The sequence below is a fragment of the Grampus griseus genome, assembly GCF_964374135.1.
Source record: "Grampus griseus genome assembly, chromosome: 1".
Taxonomy (NCBI): Eukaryota; Metazoa; Chordata; class Mammalia; order Artiodactyla; family Delphinidae; genus Grampus; species Grampus griseus.
The window spans coordinates 42,141,556-42,165,062 of record NC_139017.1 but is presented as its reverse complement, the minus strand read 5'-3'; the positions used below and the strand labels follow the sequence as shown (position 1 = coordinate 42,165,062).

The 23,507-nt window shown below is 40.2% G+C and overlaps 1 protein-coding gene across 3 annotated transcripts in view; it reads right to left on the bottom strand.

Moving 5' to 3' along the window:
- Positions 1-16,733, bottom strand: part of LPGAT1 (lysophosphatidylglycerol acyltransferase 1) — a 65,867-nt gene extending 49,134 nt beyond the window's left edge. For 2 of the 3 annotated variants that reach the window (XM_082670896.1, XM_082670897.1), the window contains exons 1-2: positions 16,156-16,220; positions 15,017-15,281 (exon numbers count right to left, since the gene is read on the bottom strand). In XM_082670896.1, the coding sequence (XP_082527022.1) occupies positions 15,017-15,254 (238 nt within the window). In that variant the 5' untranslated portion in view covers positions 15,255-15,281; positions 16,156-16,220. Of the gene's footprint in view, positions 1-15,016; positions 15,282-16,155; positions 16,221-16,610 lie in introns of those variants that run through there. The other variant, XM_082670898.1, reaches the window with a different exon arrangement.
- Between the last annotated feature and the right edge of the window lie 6,774 nt (positions 16,734-23,507).

The window sequence follows — 23,507 nt, the reverse complement described above, 5'->3', positions numbered from 1 at the left end:
ATAAATAGTTGGCTTTATATCTTGTAACATTTACCCCCTCCATCATTAATAGACTGTTGCTCAAAGTGAGTGGTAGAGCAATCTGAAATTAATTTAAATTAAAAAAAAAAATGTGGCAGAGATCTATGCTAGTAGTTTTTTAAAGCAATGAGTGAAAAGATCTGTAACAAAAAGCAACTGTAAAGTCTATAATGCTTTTAAGGGATTTCTTATTCATCAGAACAGCAGCTACATATATTTGAAAAGTATTAACATGTATTTATAAGACCCATTATTTATACAACCACAGATGTTACTTAAGATGTGTATGGATTCTTGACCCCCTGAGAGAACTCTGAAGCACTGCCGAAACTCTCAGCCCAAAGGTTCATAACCACAGTTACAGAGTAGACGCCAAAGAGGTTCAGAAAGACGGAAACAGTAGAAACTGGAGTAGGGGGCAAGGACATCATAGGCTTAGACAAGGAGATAAATTTTCAAAGAAACTGAAGAACAGATTTTAGGGACAGGAAGAATATGAATGAGAAAATGCAGAGGGGCCAAGGGAAAGCAGCCTTACTGAATGAAAGTTGAGAACAGGATCAAATTATGGAGGCCCTGCCTTGCTGCCTGCCTCTGTCACCAGAGCCAGCATCTAAGTGCTTTCCATGTTTCATTGTATCATGGAGCCCTGATTAGCTTTCTCTCATTCAGTCTTAGAATAGATTCCTAAATACCTGAGGCATGTAAGTAAATGACCCTGGTTTCATCAGGTACAACTCTAAGTGGATTGAAAGCTAAACTTTTAAATCTTAAAAAAAAAATTTAAAGCCTTCCCTTGACCCAATTTCTCTCCTGCAACTATCACTCTCTATTCCTTCAGAGCCACGCTTCTGGAAAGTCATACGTTCATGTTTCCATTTTAGCTCCTCCAGTCACATTCATCTCCAACCCACTCCAAGCTAGTTTCCACTTCTACCACCTCAACGAAGCTGTTCTTGCCAAATCAATGAAAGGCTAAACCAGCTCTCATCTTACAAAAGGTAAACTCTCAGCAGCTCTCATGGAGAGCCCCAGCCCTGGAACACTGCTGACTCTGACACACACTTGTAGGGCAGGCATTCATTCTACTTCTCTAGCTGCTCCTTCCCAGGCTCTACCATCCTCCTCTCCCCAACCTCCAAATGTTGGCATGCCCTCAGAGTCTGACCCTGGGTCTCTAATCATTCAGTACTTACAGTCTCCCTAGGTGAACCCACCCATCTCCATGGCTTTAAATACCATTGGTAATTTCCCAATTTATCTTTCTAGCTCAGGTTTCTCTTCTGAGTTCTAGACTGCATATCCATGTCTACTCCAGAGCTACACTTAGATGCTTCTCACTCAGCCTGTGCTCAATTTTCATCCTTCCTCTTGACACTGCTCCTTCTGTGGGCTTCCCTATCCACCCAGCATCTCACACCAGAAACCTCATGGTCACCCCAGTCACCTGCGCATGTATTCCAACCTTTATGTTCAATCCCTCAGCAAGTCTTGACAGATTTCCTCCTATAAAACTCTCCAATTAGTTCACTCCTTTCCATCTCCACTGCCGTCATCCTTGGGCCAAGCAACTATCTCCTCACCAGGGGAAGCTGAGACTCTTCCAGAGGGTATCGCCTGCACACTCTCACTTCTCTCTAGTCCATTTCCACAAAACAGGCAGAATTACAGATACAAATCTGATTTCATCGTTACAGTTACAAATTTCAGATACGAACCTGGGTTCATCATTCCCTTGCTTAAAATCCTTGCATTGTTTCCTCTTAGGATAAATTTCAAAATCCTCAGTAAGCACTACAAGGCCTCAGTGGACTTGGCCTCATCGGCTCACCCCCACCAACACCACCACCCCTACTACTCTGCTCTTCATTCACTCCATGCTGCAGCCAACCTGGCCTTCCCTTTGTTCCTCAAACATGACAAACTCTTTTCATCCTCTGTATATGTGGCCCCTCCCCCAGCATCACCTGGTCCACTCATACTTGAAGTCTGAGTCTCAATATCACTTTCTCAAGGAGGCCATTCCTCCCTGACACCATCACCTCCAGAACAAGCTCTCTGTTACTTATTCTTATAGCCTCTATACTTGTTGTTTTCACACTTGTGATTACACGGTTATCATGTGACTCCTTCTGTCTCCCACATGAAAAAGTCAACAGGAGCTGTCCCATTTTATTTGTCAGTTTTATTTCCACCACCAGCATGGTGCTTGATGGAGAAGGCACTCAAATATTTGGTATTAGAATAGGTGACTGAATGAATTAGAATGTAGTTAAACATAAATTGCTTTGAAGCATTTCATAATTTACAAACATAAAATTCAGTTAATATTTTAGTTAGACTATGGCTTAAATTACTAATAATAAATGATTTTTATTTATTGATTACAGCACAAGAACTATATTGAGATATACTATTAGCTAAGTGTGAATATCCTCAAATGTATTTCTAAAACTATTCCATAAATTTAGCTTTTATTCATTTAGACATACCTTTCCCCCAAAGGTTAATATAATTGTTTTCCTAGGCATTAATATAATGATAATAATAATGGTAATAATATTATTATTATTTATAGAAACATCATGCTATTCACTTTACATTTAAGCTTCACAAGAGATAAATATTATAACCTCCATTTTTAAAGATGGTGAAACTGAGGCTCAGAGAAGTTAAGTAACTAGTTCAGTAAGTTAAGTAACTAGTAACTATAACTAGTTATACAACTAACAATGGGTGGTAGCAGGACTCAAACTCATACTAACTCATAAGACAATGTTTTGGGACTTCCCAGGTAGCGAAGTGATTAAAAATCCGCCTGCCAATGCAGGGGATGCAGGTTCGAGCCCTGGTCCGGGAAGATCCCACATGCCGTGGAGCAACTAAGCCCGTGCGCCACAACTACTAAGCCTGCGCTCTAGAGCCCATGCCCTGAAACAAGAGAAGCCACCGAAATTAGAAGCCCGCGCACCACAAGAAGAGTAGCCCCCGCTCAAGGCTACTAGAGAAAGCCTGCACACAGCAACAAAGACCCAACGCAGCCAAAGATAAATAAATTAAAAAGAAATTTTTGTAGGTCAATGTTTTTTTCTAATATGTCGTGCTGTCTCCAATATCATACTTATTTAGCAATAACTATTATTTGTTAAAAATACAACACCTGTATATAAGTATTTGAGGCTTAAAACAGCTTTAAATGATTATTTCAGCTTTCAAATGACTGCCTAATTTAGCCTCTCATATTCAAAAACTAATTCTATCCCACCCATAAAAAACAGCCTGTGACTCATTCAAAATGACATCCTTTTTCCTTATCCATGTAATCCATACTTTATTCTACAACATAAATTTAGCTTCTAGTTAATTTTCTTCTCTGCAAAGACCTCAATTAACTTTAAAATTAAATTAACTTTAGAAAATGGAACCATCACATGAGCGGGAAATCTGTATATTGAGCTCCATTTTTCAGAAAACTTTTCGCAGGAGCATTTTGAACACATAGTTCATAGCAAACTCAACTATTCCCAAAGCCATCCATCAAAGTAGAAACTATGCCAAAAATCCTTTTGGTAGAAATTAATCTAAATCACACTCTCTAACACAGTATTATACAAATCAATAACTTTGCTAACTGGCAGTAGGCAGTCAATAAGCATTTGATTGATCAATCGCACAAGATACTTCTACAACTAAGGTCCTGTTTTCTTGACAGAGCAACAGGAAAGAAATATCGTTATTCCTAATCACACTATTTCTAAGACAACTCCTAGAGAAATACATAGCTAGTAAGCATTTCCTTAACACAGAGGTAAAAAGGGGTGATTTAACCCAATTATGAATGTTAATTCTTGAAAAACACGGTTTTCAGTAAACACTTTTAAATCCAAAACAGCTTTAAACTAGTTCTGATTAGTGAACTAGCCTCATTATTGAAGTCATTATACATATCAAAAAGGATCATGAATTTTTTAAGAATTAAAATACAACAAAATATACTTAACATTAAAACTTAGTACAAAACTACAGTAATAAAGAAAGCGTGGTACTGGCATAAGGACAGACATATAGATCAATGGAACAGAATTGAGAGGCCAGAAATAAACCCATATGGCCAACTGATATTCAACAAGGGTGCCGAGATCATTCAATATGGGAAGAATAGTCTTTTCAACAAACAATGCTAAAACAACTGGATATCCTCCACATGCAAAAGAATGAAGTTTGGACCCCTACCTTACACCATATAGAAAAATTAACTCAAAATGGATCAAAGATCTAAACATAAAACCTAAACTCTTAAAAGAAAACATAGGTGTAAATCTTCGTGACCTTGGATTAGGCAGTGGTTCCTTAGATGACACGAAAAGCACAAGCAACCAGTGAAAAAATAGATAGGGTATAGTATATAAAATACAGAAAAAAATCCTATAACTCAATACTAAAAAGACAAATAATCCAATTTAAAAATGGGCAAAGGATTTGAATAGACATTTCTCTAAAGACATATATAAGCACATGAAAAGATGCTCAACATCATTAGTCATTAGGGAAATGCAAATCTAAACCACAATGAGCTATCACTTCGCATCCACTACGATGGCCAAATTAAAACAACAAAAACAAAAACCCAGAAAATAATAACTATTAGTGAGGATATGGAGAAATTGGAACTCTTCTACACTGTTGGTAGGAATGTACAATGGGACAGCTGGTATGGAAAATAGTTTGGCAGTTCCTCAAAAAGTTAAACATAGAATTATCATATGACCCAGCAATTGGACTCCTAGGTCCAAGAGATTTGAAAACATATGTTCACCCCCAAATTTGTATACGAATGTTCATGGAAGCATTATTCACAATAGCCAAAATGTGGAAACAACCCAGATGTTCATCAACTGACGAATGTATAAACAAAATGTGGTCTATCCATACAATGGAATATTATTCAGACATACAAAGGAATAAAGTACTGACACATGTTACAATATGGATGAACCTTGAAAACACTATGCTATGTGAAAGAAGCCAAACATATAAGGCTAAATATTGTACAGTTCCATTTATATTAATGTCCAGAATAAGCAAATCCATACAAAGTAGAGATTAGAGGTTGCCAGGGGTTGAACAGAGGAGGAAATGGGGAGTGACTGCTAAAGGGTTTGGGGCTTCTTTTGGGGTAATGACATGTTCTAGAATTAGTCAGCGCTGATGGTTGTACAATATTGTGACTATAATAAAAACCATTTATTTGTTAAATATAGTGAAATTTATGGTATGTGAATTCTACCTCAATTTATATATGTATACATAAATTTTTAACATATATAGTAAAGTTATATTGTTCATAGTTTAGTCTTTTGATGATTCAAAAACATCTTGATGTGTTTAAATTTACAGATGTTTTATCCCTTAAAGTGTCAAATAATGTAAACTCCAAGTTAATAACATATGCAAAATGTGTTTATATACCTGATTCATAATGGTTTCTTAAAGTTTAATGAGTAATAAAAAAGTTTGGGGCTTCCCTGGTGGCGCAGTGGTTGAGAGTCCGCCTGCCGATGCAGGGGACACGGGTTCGTGCCCCGGTCCCGGAAAGATCCCACATGCCGCAGAGCGGCTAGGCCCGTGAGCCATGGCCGCTGAGCCTGCAAGTCCGGAGCCTGTGCTCCGCAACGGGAGAGGCCACAACAGTGAGAGGCTCGCGTACCACAAAAAAAAAGAAAGAAAAAAGTTTGGGGAAAAGTGTTTTACTAGCAAAACTTGATCAGATCTACCAAACCTTAAGAAAATGTATAACCTCATAACTAAAATTTATGCATGTTTTTTACAATACTATTTTAAAATTATCTGCACTATAATTTAAAGAAACAGAAATCAACTAGACTTGCTTTGTTTTTCATATTCAAAACATGAAAAGCAAAGAGAATAACCAATTTTTAATAATCTAGATTTTTATATGACTATATTCAAAAGAAGAATTGAGACATTCTACTAATTAACGAGTGCACAAATAACAGGAAACATTTCACTGGGCTAGTAATACGGTACATGAAACTTGGAAAAACCCACGACCACAGTTCTTACTAACGGAACTTTATTTTTCAGTTTTCATGGCATGCCTCTGCTTCATGAAATCAGCAGCTGAGGTGACTAACAAGCTTTCAGTTTTAATGGTAGAACTCATTAGTATATAGGCACTATTAAGGCACATAAATGCAAAACTATCATATGCCCAGCAGAAATAGCCTAGTAATTGTTACTTGAGTATTTTTAAATGAACATCATCTGAGCCTCTGGGGTCCAGGTGGGTAATGTAAACGAGCAAAGCAGGTCCAGAGTAAAACAAGGAAGGCGTGGGCTCTTGGGTGAAGTGGAGAGCACAGGCCCATCTAAAGGAGGCGGTCATCACTCAGCTCCAGCAAACTGCTGCCAGATGTGAGAGCCCCACACAGCCAGATTTCTAATTTCTCAAGAGCTGGAAATCTTGGTTTTATCTTTCACGTTTTGGGAAATCCCCCTAATTTTGAAATGTTGGCAACTAATTAAAAGAAAAGTTGAAATACTGCAAAGGTCAAATAAAGCCCATCAGCTGCTGAATATGGCCACTAGTTTGCAAACTCTGAAAAGAAACTCTTGAAACTAGTTTGTAACGGATAAACTATAAATATACTATATTTAATAGAGATAATACACTTTTTACTTTACTAATATATATACTTAATATGTTTAATCATTATAATATACTATAAATATATTTTCAAAGTTTGGGGGCACTAGTCATCCTTAAAGTTTTCAAGGTGGTCTATAGACCAGACCCTAGAGAGCAGTAGTAATGTTACATTTCATTCATATTCCTTACTCAAGTATCAAAGGTAACTCACTTCTTCCATTCATTTTGGTGACATTTTCTGACTGTAGCCAAGTGGAAACAGAGTGGATATCTTAACTATACTCCAGTGATAAGTATTCCAAGAATCAAAACAGTTTGAGAACCAAAACCCAAAACAGTTTAGGAGGAAAAAAACCTTGGGGAGGCTATTTCTTGCTTTTGGACAGACCTTAAAGAAAATTATGTAATAAAGTTGGTCTCCATTTTATAATAATCAACTAGTAATGCATTAGGATGGAGACAGAGTTGACTGAATTATAATTACATAGTTGAATATAAGTCTTATGTTGCACTTTCTGGCATGAACACAGTAGAGTTATAGACGTGAATCTTCCTGGAAAATATACATAGCAACAAGGAGAAAGAGGAAAAGAAAACCTCACAAAACTTTTCCAGCAAACCTAGGAGAAAAAGAAAAATATAAAAACTCCAAAATACATGAGATCTGACTGAGATCAAACAAAGCTGATATCAGACAGAATCTATATTGGGAGTGGACAGCAGAGACAGAACGTGTGGCATGTGATGAGGAGGGCCCAATAATGGCAGATCTCAGAAAGCAACAGCAAAACCACACACTCTTAAGGAGAGGGATTTACACTGGCATGCTGTGGCTGTGTCCCTCCAGTCACAGCTGCAAAGGAAGGAGTGGGAAGTCCAGAATTGGTGGCAAAAAGCCTCCTAGACTCGGTCTGGTTTGGAGAGGCAGAGGACTTGTGGCAACACAGAGAACACACCCAGGCGCCATATGTAAAAAAAACTATCTCTGAGGCAGAAATCTGGAAATACACCTTGGCCCCACCCACACCTCCTACAAATAACTGAGGAAAATCCAATTCACTAAATCACAGGGAATAAAAATGTAACCGGCACAGCACTGACTTGGAGATACTATAAGAAAAATGGTAGAAACAAGCAGCATAACGTACCAGCTGTCAAACAATACTGCTAGAAAAACATTACAATGGAGAAGATAAAAACTATAACTGAATATTCTTGCTTGAATTTAAGAAAATCAATGAAGCCACCCCGCTATGAAGAAGCTCACAAAGCATAAATAAGAACTCAAGGAAGAACTGTCTAGACAACAGGAACAAAGGAAGCATGAATTGGCAGAACTCAAGGAAGAAACAGAAGCAAAAACAAAAGCATCACAGAAATGAAGAAGAAACTGAAAGCAGAACAAAGAGACATTGCAGAAGACACAGTAAGAGACATTAAAGACAGAAACAAACAAATGAAGTGTCTAAAAGGATTAAAGAGAAAATAATAAACAAAAAAGATATACAAAGGGAGATCCAACAGACATATAATTAGGGTCACCAAGAAAGAAAACCAAAATGATCAAACAAAATAAATATTTAAAGTTATAATTAAAGAAAACGTTCCTGAAATAAAAATAGATTTGAATCTACATATTAAAAGGCACACACGTGCCAGTATATCCTACACCACCATATCCTAGTAAAATTACTAAATATTACAGACAAAGAGAGAATCTTTGGGGGCCAACAGGCAAAAAGATCAAATCATTAATCATGGGAAAAAATTCAAGTTGGCTTCACACATCTCTACAGCAACATTTAATGCCAGAATACATCTGCACAACACCTGTAAGATACTCAAGGAAAGAAAGAGTGAGCCAAGGATTTTATACCTGCTAAGCCATCCTAAGTGTAAAGCAACAAAAAGAAGTTCTGAAAATGCTGTAAGAATAATATTCCCATATTATTTTCATGACTCGTTATTGAGAAACTACCAGAGGATAAACTTTAACCAGCCGCAGGATAACTGGGAAAAACTTCTGCAAAAGTGCTTGGGTGAGCATTATATATATTTAACTGAAAGATTAAGACTAAAACAGAAAGAGATAAAGGTGATAAAGTAGAACACAAACATTATAGGCTATAACAATGTATAAATTCAAATAACAAAAATTGGGTGAAGGGAGAAAGGGAGCAGGAAGTATAATAAACTTACTGCTTACCTTGATGTAACAGCTGGGAGTCAATAGATAGCCTTAAAGCTCACAAATCAAGCAGTAGAAGTAAAAGCATACATAATAGTGCAAATGTAAATACAATTGTGAATACATACTATTCACTATTGACTGAAACTGGGTGATGCAGAAGAGAAAGGGGAAGAGAGAAGAGAGTATTTTAAAAGAATTTTACCTTTCTTCATAGAAAACAGCTAATAGTTACTATGAATAGAGAACTAAAATATCTTATAAAGTAACTAATAAGACAAAAATACAAACCTTTCTAAATATCAAAAGAACAAAAAAGCAAAGAAAGACTACACAGTGAAAGACTTAACATTTATATAATTAAAAACAGAAAACACAAAATACAATGACAAATTGACTCATAAAGCAAAACCTATCTCCATGCTGATTTAGAGATCTATCTAAATCAAAATAATTTAAATAGTTTGAAAACAAAAGGATGGGCAAAGATATACACGGCAAATGTAAAAAAAAAAGAAAGTAGGAATTATTTGACCCAGCTCTTTCTGACTCCAGAATCTGAAGTCTTACCTATAAACAAAAACTGCAAATAACGTTTCATGTGCTTCTGTAATAGTGCATGTATATGGTATGTGTACATGAATGAATATGCCTTATATATTTTTAAAAACTATAACAAATTACTCAATTATATACAGTTTCTGAAATAAGACTAGATATCAAATTTCTGAGTTTAAAGAATTTAGTAATATTTATCTTTAATGGTATACAAAAATTTTTCCATATAAAAATGGTAATGGTATATAAATGGTATAATGGTATATAAAATTTTTTCCATATAAAAATCAAAACACTACTGAAAACTCCTCACCTGGATTTATGTCAAGATAAGCTGTCGATCTAAAAGCACACAGTAACTCCTTATTCTATGACAATCTACTGTCAAGCACTCAAATACTAAAATTTGAGTTGTTCTCTGAATCTTAAGGAAGTGGCATTTTATGAAATTTATAGTATACTACAAATTATTCTGTTGAAGCAACAATTTTTTTTTAAACCTCTTGCAGAAATCCACAGCTATAATATTGCTTTCAGGTGTTAAAGATCTGTAGCTTCAGAAAGAGATTTCATGCCTCAGAAACAAAAATATGGGTAGTAAAAATTAAGAAACATTCTAGGAATATTATATAAAGGTCAATAACGGCTCTATAAATACAAAAATACACTTGTGGCAGCATCAACTCAGTTAATGCATAAGAGGAAGTAATTGTGAAATCTGTTTCAATTTCAACATCAATAATAAAAGGGGGGATAATAATAGTATCAACCTGATAAGACTGTTGTGAGCATTAAATGACTGAAACGCTTAGCACACTGCTTGGCTTATATTGCAATAAATGTTAGCTAATATTATCATCACAAAGATATAAATTTCAAACTGATGTATTATTCAAATCTTTTAAATCTATTATAATTGCTGATGATAGAATTAGCCCCACAGAGAAATATTTCCCTAATGGAAAAAAAAAAGAATGTAAAGCTGCTCCTTTCCTAAATGCCCTACTCCCTCTCTGCTACCACCTACCCCTGGGGTGAGATCAGGAGCCCTTCCTCTTTCATCCCATGGTACATCTCCATTAGAGCATTTTATCAGGATGTGTTCATTGTTGTTGGCACTGTCTTCCCCACCAAGGCTACTGTGAACTCCTTAAAGTCAGTGATTATGTCTTTATGCATCTCAACACCTCCAGGGCACCTGTTCCCACACATAATATAAGCTCAATTAAGGTGTGTTAAATTAACAAATGTGGTATTGTAGGTATTTGTGTGTGTGCGCGCACGTGTGTGAAAAACATGATCCAGTTCAGGGTTTATATTCTGTGGATTGCAATGATCTTGATTACAGACTGAGCTGCCTTAGCTGCCTACCTTCCTGAAAGGTCTGTTATCAAGATCAGGAAGGCAGGCAGCTAAGGCAGCTCAGCTGGGACCAAGAATGAAAGAAGAAATATTTAGACACTTACAGAGTACCCTGTGAGTACCAGGCAATGAACCGGGCTCTAGGGTTGTAAAGAAGACCACATCTCTGTCTATAGAGAGCTCACAGCCCGGTGGGCACGGAGCAGGTAAGGATCTCCCTTCTACTAGTTAAGAAGAGATGCTAAAGTTAAGGCTAGATCAAGACAGCTGATGCCCAGAATTCTCCTAAATTTCAGTGCTCTTTCCACGAGAACAATGCCTTTCAAATGTTGACAGGCTCATAGTAAAAAATGTATTCTGTAGCACTACTCAGTACAGACACATACACTTCTGATATTTTCTATTTAATTATTTTCTATTTCACTTTTTTAAAATGTTCATCTTGACACATTAAATTGGTTTATGACTCAAAGGTGGAAAAATACTGCTCTAGAAGATATATTTTAAAACTCTCTCTAAAATGTCAAAGTCAGATATAATTCCTAATAATTTATTCTTCTCACACAACGAATGTCCCAGCAAAAAAAATAAAACACTATCAAATAATCAAATAACCCCCAAAGACTAACACAGAGCCATGACAGCTGTCACTTGGGGAGTGGGAGGAAGCTAAACCTAATCTCCATCAGCTTTCTCTAAAGTAAATACCCGATCTAAGGGAAACAGCTATTGTTAAGCAAAAACAGGGGGCTTGGTGGCAAGTCCCCTGGCACCTCAGCTCTCTTCCAGCCAGACTGTGGCCCAAAAGACTCTCGTCATTCTACACAAGAAATTCTGGAGCTTCCACTTACATTGAATATTTTTAAATTATTTTGTGTAAGAGACTTTAATTAAATGTGTTTGGATGGGGAACAATGAATTTATTAAAATAAGTGAATGAAAATCAAAATAAACATCTTATTTTAACAAAATCTCTCACTGATATTTGCCAATCTTCACTTAAATTGAGGGCAGGGGAGTGTACTGATTTATCCCAGATCTGAATGAAGCATGTAGAAGTGAATCATTAATTAAGGTAATAGGTTTTTTTGGTTTGCTCTTGAAATAAGAGAGCAAGGCAGTATGCAACTTTTCCTCAATATAAGATGCTTATACAGCACTTCCCACTAAAGGAAATATGATAACAACAATCATCACTACCTAGCTGCATATTAGAGATGAAGAAACCCCAACATTCTCAGTTATTTCAAGAAATGTATTCCCCTGAACAGATGTAAAGTCAGAAACACGCAGAAAGACCAGAAAATCCCTTTCCCTCCTCTGTGTCCACAGACAGTACTCCAGCTGTGAGAACGCAGATTAAGTATAAGAACGTTCAGTCAAGTTCTTGGGCTTACTAGCCTCACCATTCCCCATCCAAGAAGCATGTCTGAGTTTAAAGGACTCATTTTTTGTGACATTTGCCTCAAATTAAAGGACAATTTTATAAAACTTTAATAAATCTTCCTGTCCTCCCCAAAAGAAATCTGTTTAGAACTATGTTGAGAAAAATATTCTTTTATAAAGATAAAATGCATTTTTTTCTAAGAAAAAGGAGAATGTCATACCTATTATTTATCAGCTCCATCCAGTAGAACTTTCTGTGATGATGGAAGTGTTCTATTATCTCACTGTCCAATACAGTAGCCACTAGCCACCAATACCGAGCACTTGGAATGTGACTGGTGTGGCTGAGAAACTGAGTTTTAAATTTATTTCATTTTAATAAATTTAAATTTAAATAGCCATATATGGCTGGCAGCTACCATTTGGGGCAGTGTAGATTAGATAATCAACTTAAGTCCTCAGCAGCAAAGCTGAGTAATTGACTTACCTTAGACAGAATGACACAATTTGAAAATATATTCTATACCGATATTCAATTTTCAGCTTCCTAATTAATATTTAGTTAACTAACATTTAAGGTTTCCTCAGAAGTGGCTTTTCAACAAAGTTTGGCAATTTTTATTCTAGAATGTGAACACACTAGATCTGCTGAGCAGGATTCCTTTGGCAACGTTCAATTTTCCATCTGTGAAACTTAAGCACAGGGAAAGGGGAAAAAAAACAACTTAGGCCCACCCTCCTCTTGATACAAAGGTAAGAAATAAAACACATAATCTATACAAAGCCTAATACAACTTCCTAGACCCTTCTGGGAACATCTGCTCACCAACCCTTGCTTATGTTTGCTTCTTTAGACCCAGTCGTGGCTTTCAACAAAAGTCATTCCTACATCTGTTTGACCTTTTGACTGTGCTCTGTTATGACCAGACCCTCTAGAAGTATTCTGCTTATAGAAAGACCATTTAAAATGTACATACTAAAATATCCTATATTTAAATGAGACCAACTGATCAAATGGTCAAAAAGCAGTAGCTTGAAGAAGAGCAGATGCTTCAGAGAGACTATAATATGCAGATCATGCCAAGACCACCTTCCAAGCAGGTGGCAAAAGAAAATGCGTAGTTCTATAGGCAGCAAGGAAGAGACTCCCCAAGAAAATATGCTTAAAAATACACTGCAGCCTTGCTGTGGCCATAGGATAACTAACTTTAACTTCAACCAGCACCACTGCCCTCCTTACAATCTCAAGGTAAGTGCCAAATTATTTTTTTCAAGCTTCTCATCATGCTAATACTTATACGCAAATATTCCACAAACACACACACAGGCACAAGTGTTTCAGTAATTTCATTATTTTTAAGTAGAGTGAACTTCTAGAACTTGTATCTAAAAATACTATGAGCTCATTTAAAACAAGCAAACTTAAGTATACTGTGCAAAGAACAAAGCCACTCATACCGCATAGCATACTGGGGAAAGCTCAGACTATACAGAGCAAAGCAATTCTATGACAGCAGTGCAGTTCAGGTAAGAATTCAACACCATAGATGAAAACTTAATTTTTTTTCTCTCCCACTACTACTGCTACACCAGGTCCCAAAAAAAGGACTCAAAGTTCACCTACTGTATCTAAAGAGCATTGGGATCTCAACAAGACACATAACAAAGAAGCAATGCCTACACTATTCCCCAGGCTTCAGGTCTTGCAGAATAATAAATGGCATTGACAGAAGGAGAAAAGGCTTCATCTGGGGCAACTAAGAGCACTCTGATCTAGCAAGAGGCTGTCAGACTCCATAAAAGCTGTGTGCTGTCAGTGCCCTCACATGTGTGGATAAAATCTGGAGATGTAGCCTGGGCAGGAAAGAGGGAGACAGAAAATTTTCAATGGGGAACTGCAGTGCAGTTCCACCCTAAGAGTACCCTCCTCACTCTTCCAAGATACGACCTACAGCACCTGCGGCACTATCTCTAAGGAGCTTATCAGCTATAGAATTCTATGATAAAGTCTCAATGTCTAAGACAAATGCCAGAAACCTCAGTGCCTTTTTCTTTATCCTAATTGTGAGAGGAAAAAAGTCAAATAAATATAATAAACAATACAGAATTTTCACAGCAGGGGCATAAGTTCTCAAAGCACATAAGGCTTATAAACAGAAAATAAACACTACTTATTCGGTTCTTTAAAAGTTCGCTTCAGAATAGAATTAATAAAAATCTACTAAAAGACACTTAGAAGATAAATTAGCTTAACAGGGATAAAACTTAATTTCTTATACTTAATATTCTAATATCGAATTATGAGATAAAACATAGATTCTAGTAAACAAAAGAAACACGTAACAGAAAAGAAAGCCATTTTTTGCTTGGCTTCAAATGTGAACACAGTACGACACACTGTGAAAAAACTTATTAAACTATCTTAGCACAAATGGGGCTCAGTACTTTTTCTTAATGCCTAATGATTATGGGCTAAATATCTCACCTCTTCATTTTCCAAGCCCTGAAGCCCTATAAAACTCACTCCTACTCCTCTAGGAGAGCTTTCACATACTGGTTTTAATAGACGTCAATCATTTTAAAACATTCTTTAAGGAATTTATCAATATATAATTACGAAATTATACTTCTGAAAATATCATTCTTCCTAAATTAGGATTCTGGAAAAAAACAACTCAATAGAATTGTTTTCTATTTATTTTTTCAATAGTCAAAGCATCTTCCACCCAAAGTGTAATATATATATATATATTTTTTAAATCATGGCTCCTGACTTAAGCATAACATTACAAAATTTTTAATATGCATTAAAAAAGTGCTCTCACTCTTACCTGTATATCCAGCATACCATCCCCAAGAAGCCACCATTCCTAAAAGCCATTTGTACATGATTCCTTCAATATACCAGAACCGCTTACTGTCCAGCAGTCGAAGGGGCTGAAGCACAATTACATAGCAGATGTAGGAGGAAATAGCAACCAGGTTGTTGGCGACCATGAAGGCAAATCTCATCAGGGCTTTCACCAAGATCCAGCCCAGCCACGGAGCTTCTTCCAAAGTCACAGCCATTCTCACATTGGAGACTGTCCTGTCCTTCTGAGATGAAAAGAAAATTCATTTAAAAAGGAAAATGGATTAAACACATCTAGATAGTCACCAACAGAGAAATCACCTCCAGCACAAAAATAAATGAAAAAATCGAGGGTCTAAGCTTTCCTAGTGTATTACCTCGGCGATCTGTCCGGGAAATTCCAGAGGGGGACAGAGAGCAAGGGAGGAGGAGCCGCACAAGGTCAAGGGAGCTGTTCACGGAGGCACAGCTATGTCATAATATATTTAGCAAATGATAACACTATTCCCACCAACTAATCTGTGGCCGGCCCGCACCGCGTCTGACTGCAGTCTTCTGTTGGACTTTAACGAAGAAAAATAGACCCACTTGCTTCACACACGCTCAGTTATCTCCAAACTGACGATACGAGTGAAAAGAAGACTAAAACGGGGACCTCTAGATCAAATCTCCCAGACACTGCGACCTCGGTACCCTCACCACGACCCTTCCTGCACTGATTCATTCCTTCAAAAGGTCTCTCGGGTTAGCAAAAAGAGTTAAGTTAAAATTGTTCATTTGCGGCAAATCGGGTCTTGTGTTCCTTTTTTTTTTTTTACAGAAAAAAAGGGGGGCGGCAGAAAAGAAGGCAAAAGGGTGAGAGGAAGAAAGTGGGCGATAATAAGGAAAAAAGGATTAAGGACAGGAGTAGGGGGAGGGAAGCAATAGCAGAAGGAGGTGGAGGCAAAGGGCCAGGGATGAGGAGCACCGTCCCCGACCAGAGGGCAGGGAAACCAGGGATGATGAAAGAAGCAGGGAAGAGGAGGCGACGGCAGAGCTCAGGGGGCGGGTGGGGCCCGCCGCGATTTCCGTGATGTGGAAGCGTTAGGGCGGCGGTCTCGGCCCGCGCGCCGGGCTCACCTCGGCGGGCGCGGGCGGCGGGCGGTGGAGCGCGGGAGACGGTGGGGCCGGGGGTCGGCGGCCCGGGACGCGGTGCTGCGCGGCGGCGGCGGCGGCGGGTGTCCCCGGCCGAGGGGTCGCGGTCATGGACCCGGCAGCGGCGGCCGAGGCGCGGCGCGACCGGGCGCGCGGACGCCCTACTCCCCTCGCGGCTGCCTGCGGACAGAGGGACGGCGGGGACTCAGAGGCCAGACCTGTCACCGGGGCGGGTCCCGGGGAGGCGGGCGGATGCCCAGCACCCCCGCCTCCTTCTTGGGGCCTACCGCGCTCTCGTCCCTCATGCCGCTGCCGCCGCCGCCGCCGCCGCCTCCTCCCCGGGCCACGCGACTACGACACCCCTTCCCCGGCCCCCCAGCGCCTCCCCGGGCCCAGCCCGCCGCAGCCCCGGGGCCTGAGCCCACCGAGCCTGGGGTTACCTCGGGCTGGCCCGGCCCCGGCTGGGGCTGCGGGAGCCAGAGGAGCCGGAAGAATGCATGGCAGGCGGAAGGAGGAGCGGCGGGGCCCGGCCCCGCTCCGGCTGCGGCGCGCCCCGCGCCCCGTCCACGGCGGTGCCGAGACTCGATCCCCAGGGCCCAGCCGCGTTCGCCGGGGCTGACGGGGAGGGGCGGCGGGGAGGAAGCGGCGGGAGTCGGGACTGCTGCAGAGCCGCCCCCAGAGCGCCCTCTAATGAAGGCGCGGCCGCCGTCGTCCGCCTGCTCAACCCGCCGCCTGCGCTGCCGGCGCCGCCGGCGCCAGGGATCCCGCTGTCCGCGTATCGAGGCCCTTGGGGCTGCCTGGCCCCTAGGCCGGGACTTGGCTCAGCCCGGGACCGAGGAAGAGGGCCACTCGGAAAGATCTAGGAATGAGCACCAATCCTTACACCACACGAGTGATTTGGTCCAAATTGAGAGCCGCTTTTTAGCCAAAACAGCCGTTTTTCATTGTTAAGGCTTTCTCTCCTGACAAACGCGATCGCTGCCCAAACTGGAAAGCTGTCTCCTTGAAGACTGAATGTCCTCTTTTCTTTCCTAATGAAACCCAGTTGCTCTCATGGCTTTTCTTCTGAATCTCCCCAGAGTATTAAGGTCTAGAGTTTAAAATCAATTCATGTTAAGTGCCAGAACTCTTGTTCCTGGAAAGCACCTGGAAGCACATTAATGACAATTATGATGCCCCATCCATTCTCTCGCCCCCTCCGCCCCCAAAAGAATCCAGTGGGAATGAGCGGTCCACACAGAGACACTGAAATTTAGTTAGTCAAGGAGGGAAAAGCACGTAGGCAGTGACAGTCATTGAGTAAGTGCTCAAAATTTTGTGGCCATAAGTACCCCGGACAGGCCTGGTTATTCCCGAGGTACTGTAGCTGCATTCTGTTTCAAAGGTTGGACCACCAGAAGAAAAATAGAGAAATAGTCCAATGGCCTGCCCACCTGAACATTCTCATATGGCCTACCTAAATTTCAGTATTAAAAAAAAAAAAAACTTATAAAATCTTGTTATATCCCTTAAATGGGGGTAGGGGGGTGCGCATTTTTTTGTGTTCCTAGTGAACTGCCATGTTTAACTCAGAATGCCACTTACTCCGCCTATAAAATGTTTATCACTGTGTTTGTTTTGGACTCTCAACGACTTCTCTCTCTTTCTCTCTCTCTCTCTCTCTCTCAACCCTTAACTTCAGCTCCTCTTTGGCTCACAGATGAAGAAAAGAAAACTCGCCTTACGAACATGTGAAAGAATATATTCTATTTCTATTCCCTTGGGTGATGAGGAAATATGAAAGCACAGAGCCTGGCTGAAATAATTTATTAGATTTCTTTCCATTTATTATTCATTTGTTTTTATTTATATATGTTGCTTATCTATTTCACCAATATTATATTCTAACTGTACAGGGCATAAAAAGGCACAGACCTTGTCAGAGATCTTTCTATAGAAGATCAAATGATGTATAGCAATGGAAAAGTTAAATATGACCTTTCTATTCCTTGCATTTCCTCTGAGAATTTAGGTGCCAGGCAATAGAATCTTTAAATAAATCTCATGAGAGAAATAATATATGTACTGTAGATTATTGTTTAAAATATATCATTATACTCTTAAGTGGGTAAGACAGGTAAGGCATATATTCTTCCAAGAATCAAGAATAAACTCCCCTAAGATTCCATTAGGTCCATCCCATTCAGCATTCCTCACATACTGGCAAACACTGGCTGACACCTGGAGAGAGATAACCTACCATGTGATCTGTACCCGGTTCCTGGATCACAGAGCATCTGCCAGAACTTCAGATACTCCAGCACTTGCTGAGTTGGAATTAGTACCAATCAGTCATGCCCAGAAAAGGGCCAGAGGTTGGGCAAGACCTTGCGCAGTGGGTGTCAAACTTCAGCATGCAAAACATCACTACAAAAAAGATTCTTGGACCTCATACCAGAAAATTTTAATACTCTAGGTCCAGAGGGGCCTGAGAACGTGCTTTTTAAAAAGTGTCATAGGTGGCTCTGATGCAGGAAGGGTATACAGACCATGCTTTAAGAAACTCTGACCTAGAGGTATCCTGAGATAATCACATCCTTTCCTTGACCCTTCATGATTTTAACTCATTTAATCATATCTGTTCTCATCTGTATTAGTTTGCTAGGGCTGCCATAACAATATACCACAAACTGGGTGGCTTAAACAACAGAAATTTATTTTCTCACGGTTCTGGAGGCTGGAAGTCCAAGATGAAGGTGTTGGCAGGGTTTGTTTCTTCTAAGGCCTCTTGCCTTGGCTTGTGGATGACCATCTTCTCCTTGTGACTTCGCATAGTCATCTGTCTGGGCATGCAGGTGTCTGGTGTCTGTCTCTGTGTCCCAATTTCTTCTTACAAGGACACCAGTCACACTGATTAGCACCCACCCTAGTGACCCCATTTAATTTAATTACCTCTTTAAAGGTCCTATCTCCAAATATAGCCACATTCTGAGGTACTGAGGGTTATGATTTTAGTATATGAATTTTAGGGGGACACAATTCAACCATAACATCATCCTTCTACTGTTTACACTGCAGAATTCTGCCATTTCAGTAGCTTTTTATGGGAGAGATGTGGAAACCCTAATCTTGAATCTTTCAGCTAGTCCCCTCTTGACTGGCTCCAACTTCATTAGACTTATCTTCAAGCTAAGCACATCGTGTTTCAGGTGTAGGTATGTCCTGTTTCATTGCCCAGGATGAATGAGAGGGCTTATCTTTTTAACTTTCTTGACCACAGCAGCGTGTTCAGTTTCCAGACAATTCAGTGCCTACCATGGATAAGGAACTGCATTTGGTCTAGCTTCTTCAGGGAACAATTGTTCAGGGAACAATTTCAGATGACGCTTATATTTATTTCTTGTATTTCAGAGTTCATTTAAGATACATGTTTTGTATTCTTTTACCTTACACATAATACCTCCCTCTTGCCTATATGGTTTTTTTGCCCCGCCAGCTTTCAATTTACTGAGACAGCCTCCTGAGATTTTTCTGTAGCTTATTTTCACAATACCAAGGGCAGACAGATGCATATATGCTCTGAACGACTGTAACAAGAAGGTTGGGATGGCCAGTTGTTCAGGGTAGAAGATCTATAGAAAGCAAGGGCCTTCCTCAATGACTAACTAGCCTCCAGTCCCCTATCCAACTACCTTAGAGCCAGGTTTATCAAAACACAAACATAAATTAAGAATTTTGCCATCTTCCTATAGTACAGCCCAATAGGGGAAGAAGGAAAACAAGGAGACCCCACCCTATAGCCACAAGACTTATAGTTTCAGTTTCAAAAGCCCACATTTGAATCACAAGAGGATGGTCCTTTGAAAGAGAAATATGACTTCTCGCATTTCCAGGAGTCTCCAGACATTTTAAAACAATCTAACCACAACACCTGAGAAGGTTTAATTCCACCCATCTGGTCCACATACATCCAACAAATTAGGTTATAACCAGGAAGGAGCTCCCTTGGGCAGAAGAATCCTCCTGGGCTCTCTCTTTTTCCTGGTGGCAATTATAAAAACATTTCACCTACCTTTACCGGGTTCTGCACTAAAGCGCCAATGAAATATTTCCTCTCCAGGGGAAACCCAACCAGCGGTTTTATAAACATGCAATGACTAGATACCGGCCTCCCACATCACTAGAAACAGTTGCAACCTAGAAATTAGCACCCCAGACAGTCGTGCATTCTGACTGTCGTCAGCTTTAACTTCAAACAAAAAGGGAGATATATATATACCTAAATATATATAAATATATGAAATATATAGTTTTCTTCTATATTAGTATCCATAATCATTTTACATAAAATATGTTAGGACTTATAACCTTAAAATTTTTTAGACAAGACTTGACTACAGCTTTATTTAAGCCATTTCAGCAACTCTTGTTATTAACAAGGTTGACCCTAAACAGTTTTGTGAAGTAAACAATTCTCTCTTCTTCTCTATGTCCCTCTCCTCTTCGACTAATTTCCCTTTTCCCCTCTTGATACTGAAATGGTACCTAGTTTCCAAGGGGCACTGAAGACCCCACCTAAGACCTCCACCCCCAACAGACAACACTCTTTAAGCTAGAACCTTCTTTCTCACCTATCCAACATTGCATTTCCTTAGTTCAGCCCAGTCTTTCCTGCCTAGTGTGGTAAACTAATCCCTGCTGAGTTGCTAATGGCTAAAACCCACATTCCCTCTTCCTGAAGTATTAACATTTTATAAAGGACTTCCTTAAAAGCATTTCTGTCGGTAGATTCCCAGGTACTGTAGTGGAGAAGTATTCTTGTAAGATATTTTGGAGAGGCTATTTCAGCAAGTTCCTTCGCTGACAGAACCTACGAAATCATGTAGTACCCCTAAGAATAAGACAAATTCAGATTTAAAATTGTCTTTTCCTAACATAATAACTAAAATAATGACATGTTGTTGATGATTATGTTAAAATAGTAATAACAGCGGACACTTATTGATCACTTTCAACACTGCAGGCCCCGTTCTCAGTGCTTGCCTTCCATGCATCAACTCATTCATTCTTCATGAAGACCTTGTAAGGCCCTACATTTTACTGGTGTAGAGATTAAGTGATCTGCCCCAGGTCACTCAGCCAGCAAGTGGCAGGACTGCGACTGGATTCCCAGTTCTCAGGCTCCAGAGCCCATTCTTCTGACCACAAACTACAGTGCCTCTCTAGGAGGGGCTGGTGGAAAAGCCACTCTCTACCAGAAGGGTGAGAGAAAGAGAGAGAGATTGAGAGGAAGTTTCAGAGGATGCTACTCTTCTCCAGCCTCATCTCTTATCACTCCCTTCTCACACCGTCTTGAAAGGATGCACTGTGTAACTTCACACATACAAGCTCATGTATTTTTTTTGTTCATGCTTTTCCCTTCTCTGTGCTTTTTTGGGGGGGTGGTGGTGCTGCACTACACAGTTTGTGGGACCTTAGTTCCCCGACCAGGGATCAAACCAAGGTTCCCGGCAGTGGAAGCGTGGAATCCTAACCAGTGGAAGCATGGAATTCCCCACCAGGGAATTTCTCCTCTCTGTGTCTTTTTGATTCTACTCATCTTCGTGGTCCAGCTAAGATATCAAAGGATCCATACCCCCAGCCCCACCCCCAGAATTCATTCTTCCTCTGTGTGCATTCTTATATCCCAGTGCTTACCATACTGTAACAGGCTTGGATGTTTTACATTTCAGGTTCTCTCCTAAAATTAGAGGTTCCATATCACCTGTCTTTCTCATTTTTTTCCAATGTCTAGCTTAGTGCCTTATATCTGGTAGGAAAAAAAAATTGAATTCAATGTTTACTTAATTTATTCAGACTAAATCATTTCATTTTTTTAAGTTGACAGTAGGATACCTTGAATGGTGACATCATCATCATTGTCATCATCACCATCATTATCCAAACCATAGCCAGAAGCAATAAATGTTGCTAATACTTCATCTTAAAATGTATTTCAACCTTTTAAAAATGATTGTTTCGGGCTTCCCTGGTAGCGCAGTGGTTAAGAATCCATCTGCCAATGCGGGGGACACGGGTTCGAGCCCTGGTCCGGGAAGATCCCACATGCCATGGAGCAACCAAGTCCATGCGGCACAACTACTGAGCCTGAGCTCTAGGGCCCGCGAGCCACAACTACTGAAGCCCACGCACCTAGAGCCCGACCTCCGCAACAAGAGAAGCCACCGCAATGAGAAGCCCACGCACCACAACGAAGAACAGCCCCTGCTCTCTGCAGCTAGAGAGAGCCCGGGCACAGCAACGAAGACCCAACACAGCCTCAAAAAAAAAAAAAAAGATTGTTTCAGTGGCTAGAAGCACCTCAGCTGAATCACTAATTGTACAAAATAATATTACCCCCTTTTATTATTAAAATATCTTCCTTCCTCATTCTCAAGCTATCATCTACTCCCAATCCATCCTAGATGATGTGGTTGTAGTATCTGGCTTAAAGTACCATTTTTAACATTTTATTTTCCTGCTCAAGTTTTGACATTGCTTTTCCACGTCCTAGCAAATCAAGTGTGACTCTGTCTGTCTGGTTTACTTCAGGACCTCAACACCAGATTCCTCACTCATTATCCTAGAGTTTATCAACCAACGGGCCATGCACGCTGCTGTGTCTCAGGGAGGTTCCCAAGGCAGAGCTTGGCACTCTAGGGTACAAACTGGTGGCCTCCATTTACCCCAACCTATTTTCACCATTGTCAATGACTGCCGTGAAATGAAAGGCTGGGAAACATTGTCAAATTCTACTTCAGTTCTCATTTACTTCCTAACCAGCCTCCTCTACTTTTTTTTTTTTTTTTTTGCGGTACGTGGGCCTCTCACTGTTGTGGCCTCTCCCGTGTGCTCCAGACGCGCAGGCTCAGCGGCCATGGCTCACGGGCCCAGCCGCTCCGCGGCATGTGGGATCTTCCCAGACCGGGGCACGAACCTGTGTCCCCTGCAACGGCAGGCGGACTCTCAACCACTGCGCCACCAGGGAAGGCCAGCCTTCTCTACTTTTAAACAAACACATTCCGTAGCTTTGCTTTGGCTATTCCCCTACCTGGAAAGCCATCCTTCTTTCTCTCTGACCATCTTTTAACAACCACCGGAAGGCTGTCTTCTTGTCCGGGACTCCAGAGTCCCTTCTCTGAATAACTACTGCATTTATATAGAGAGCACCCCACAGTTTTGACTTAATTCTTTGCTCTCACACATCCTTTCTGCATGCTTGTTGCAGTGGATAGCATAATTACCTGCCTGATTCTGAGCCTGCAGTACAGGGAGGTCTAGTCATATAAACTGTACAGATTGAGAAGTTCCAGGTGCAT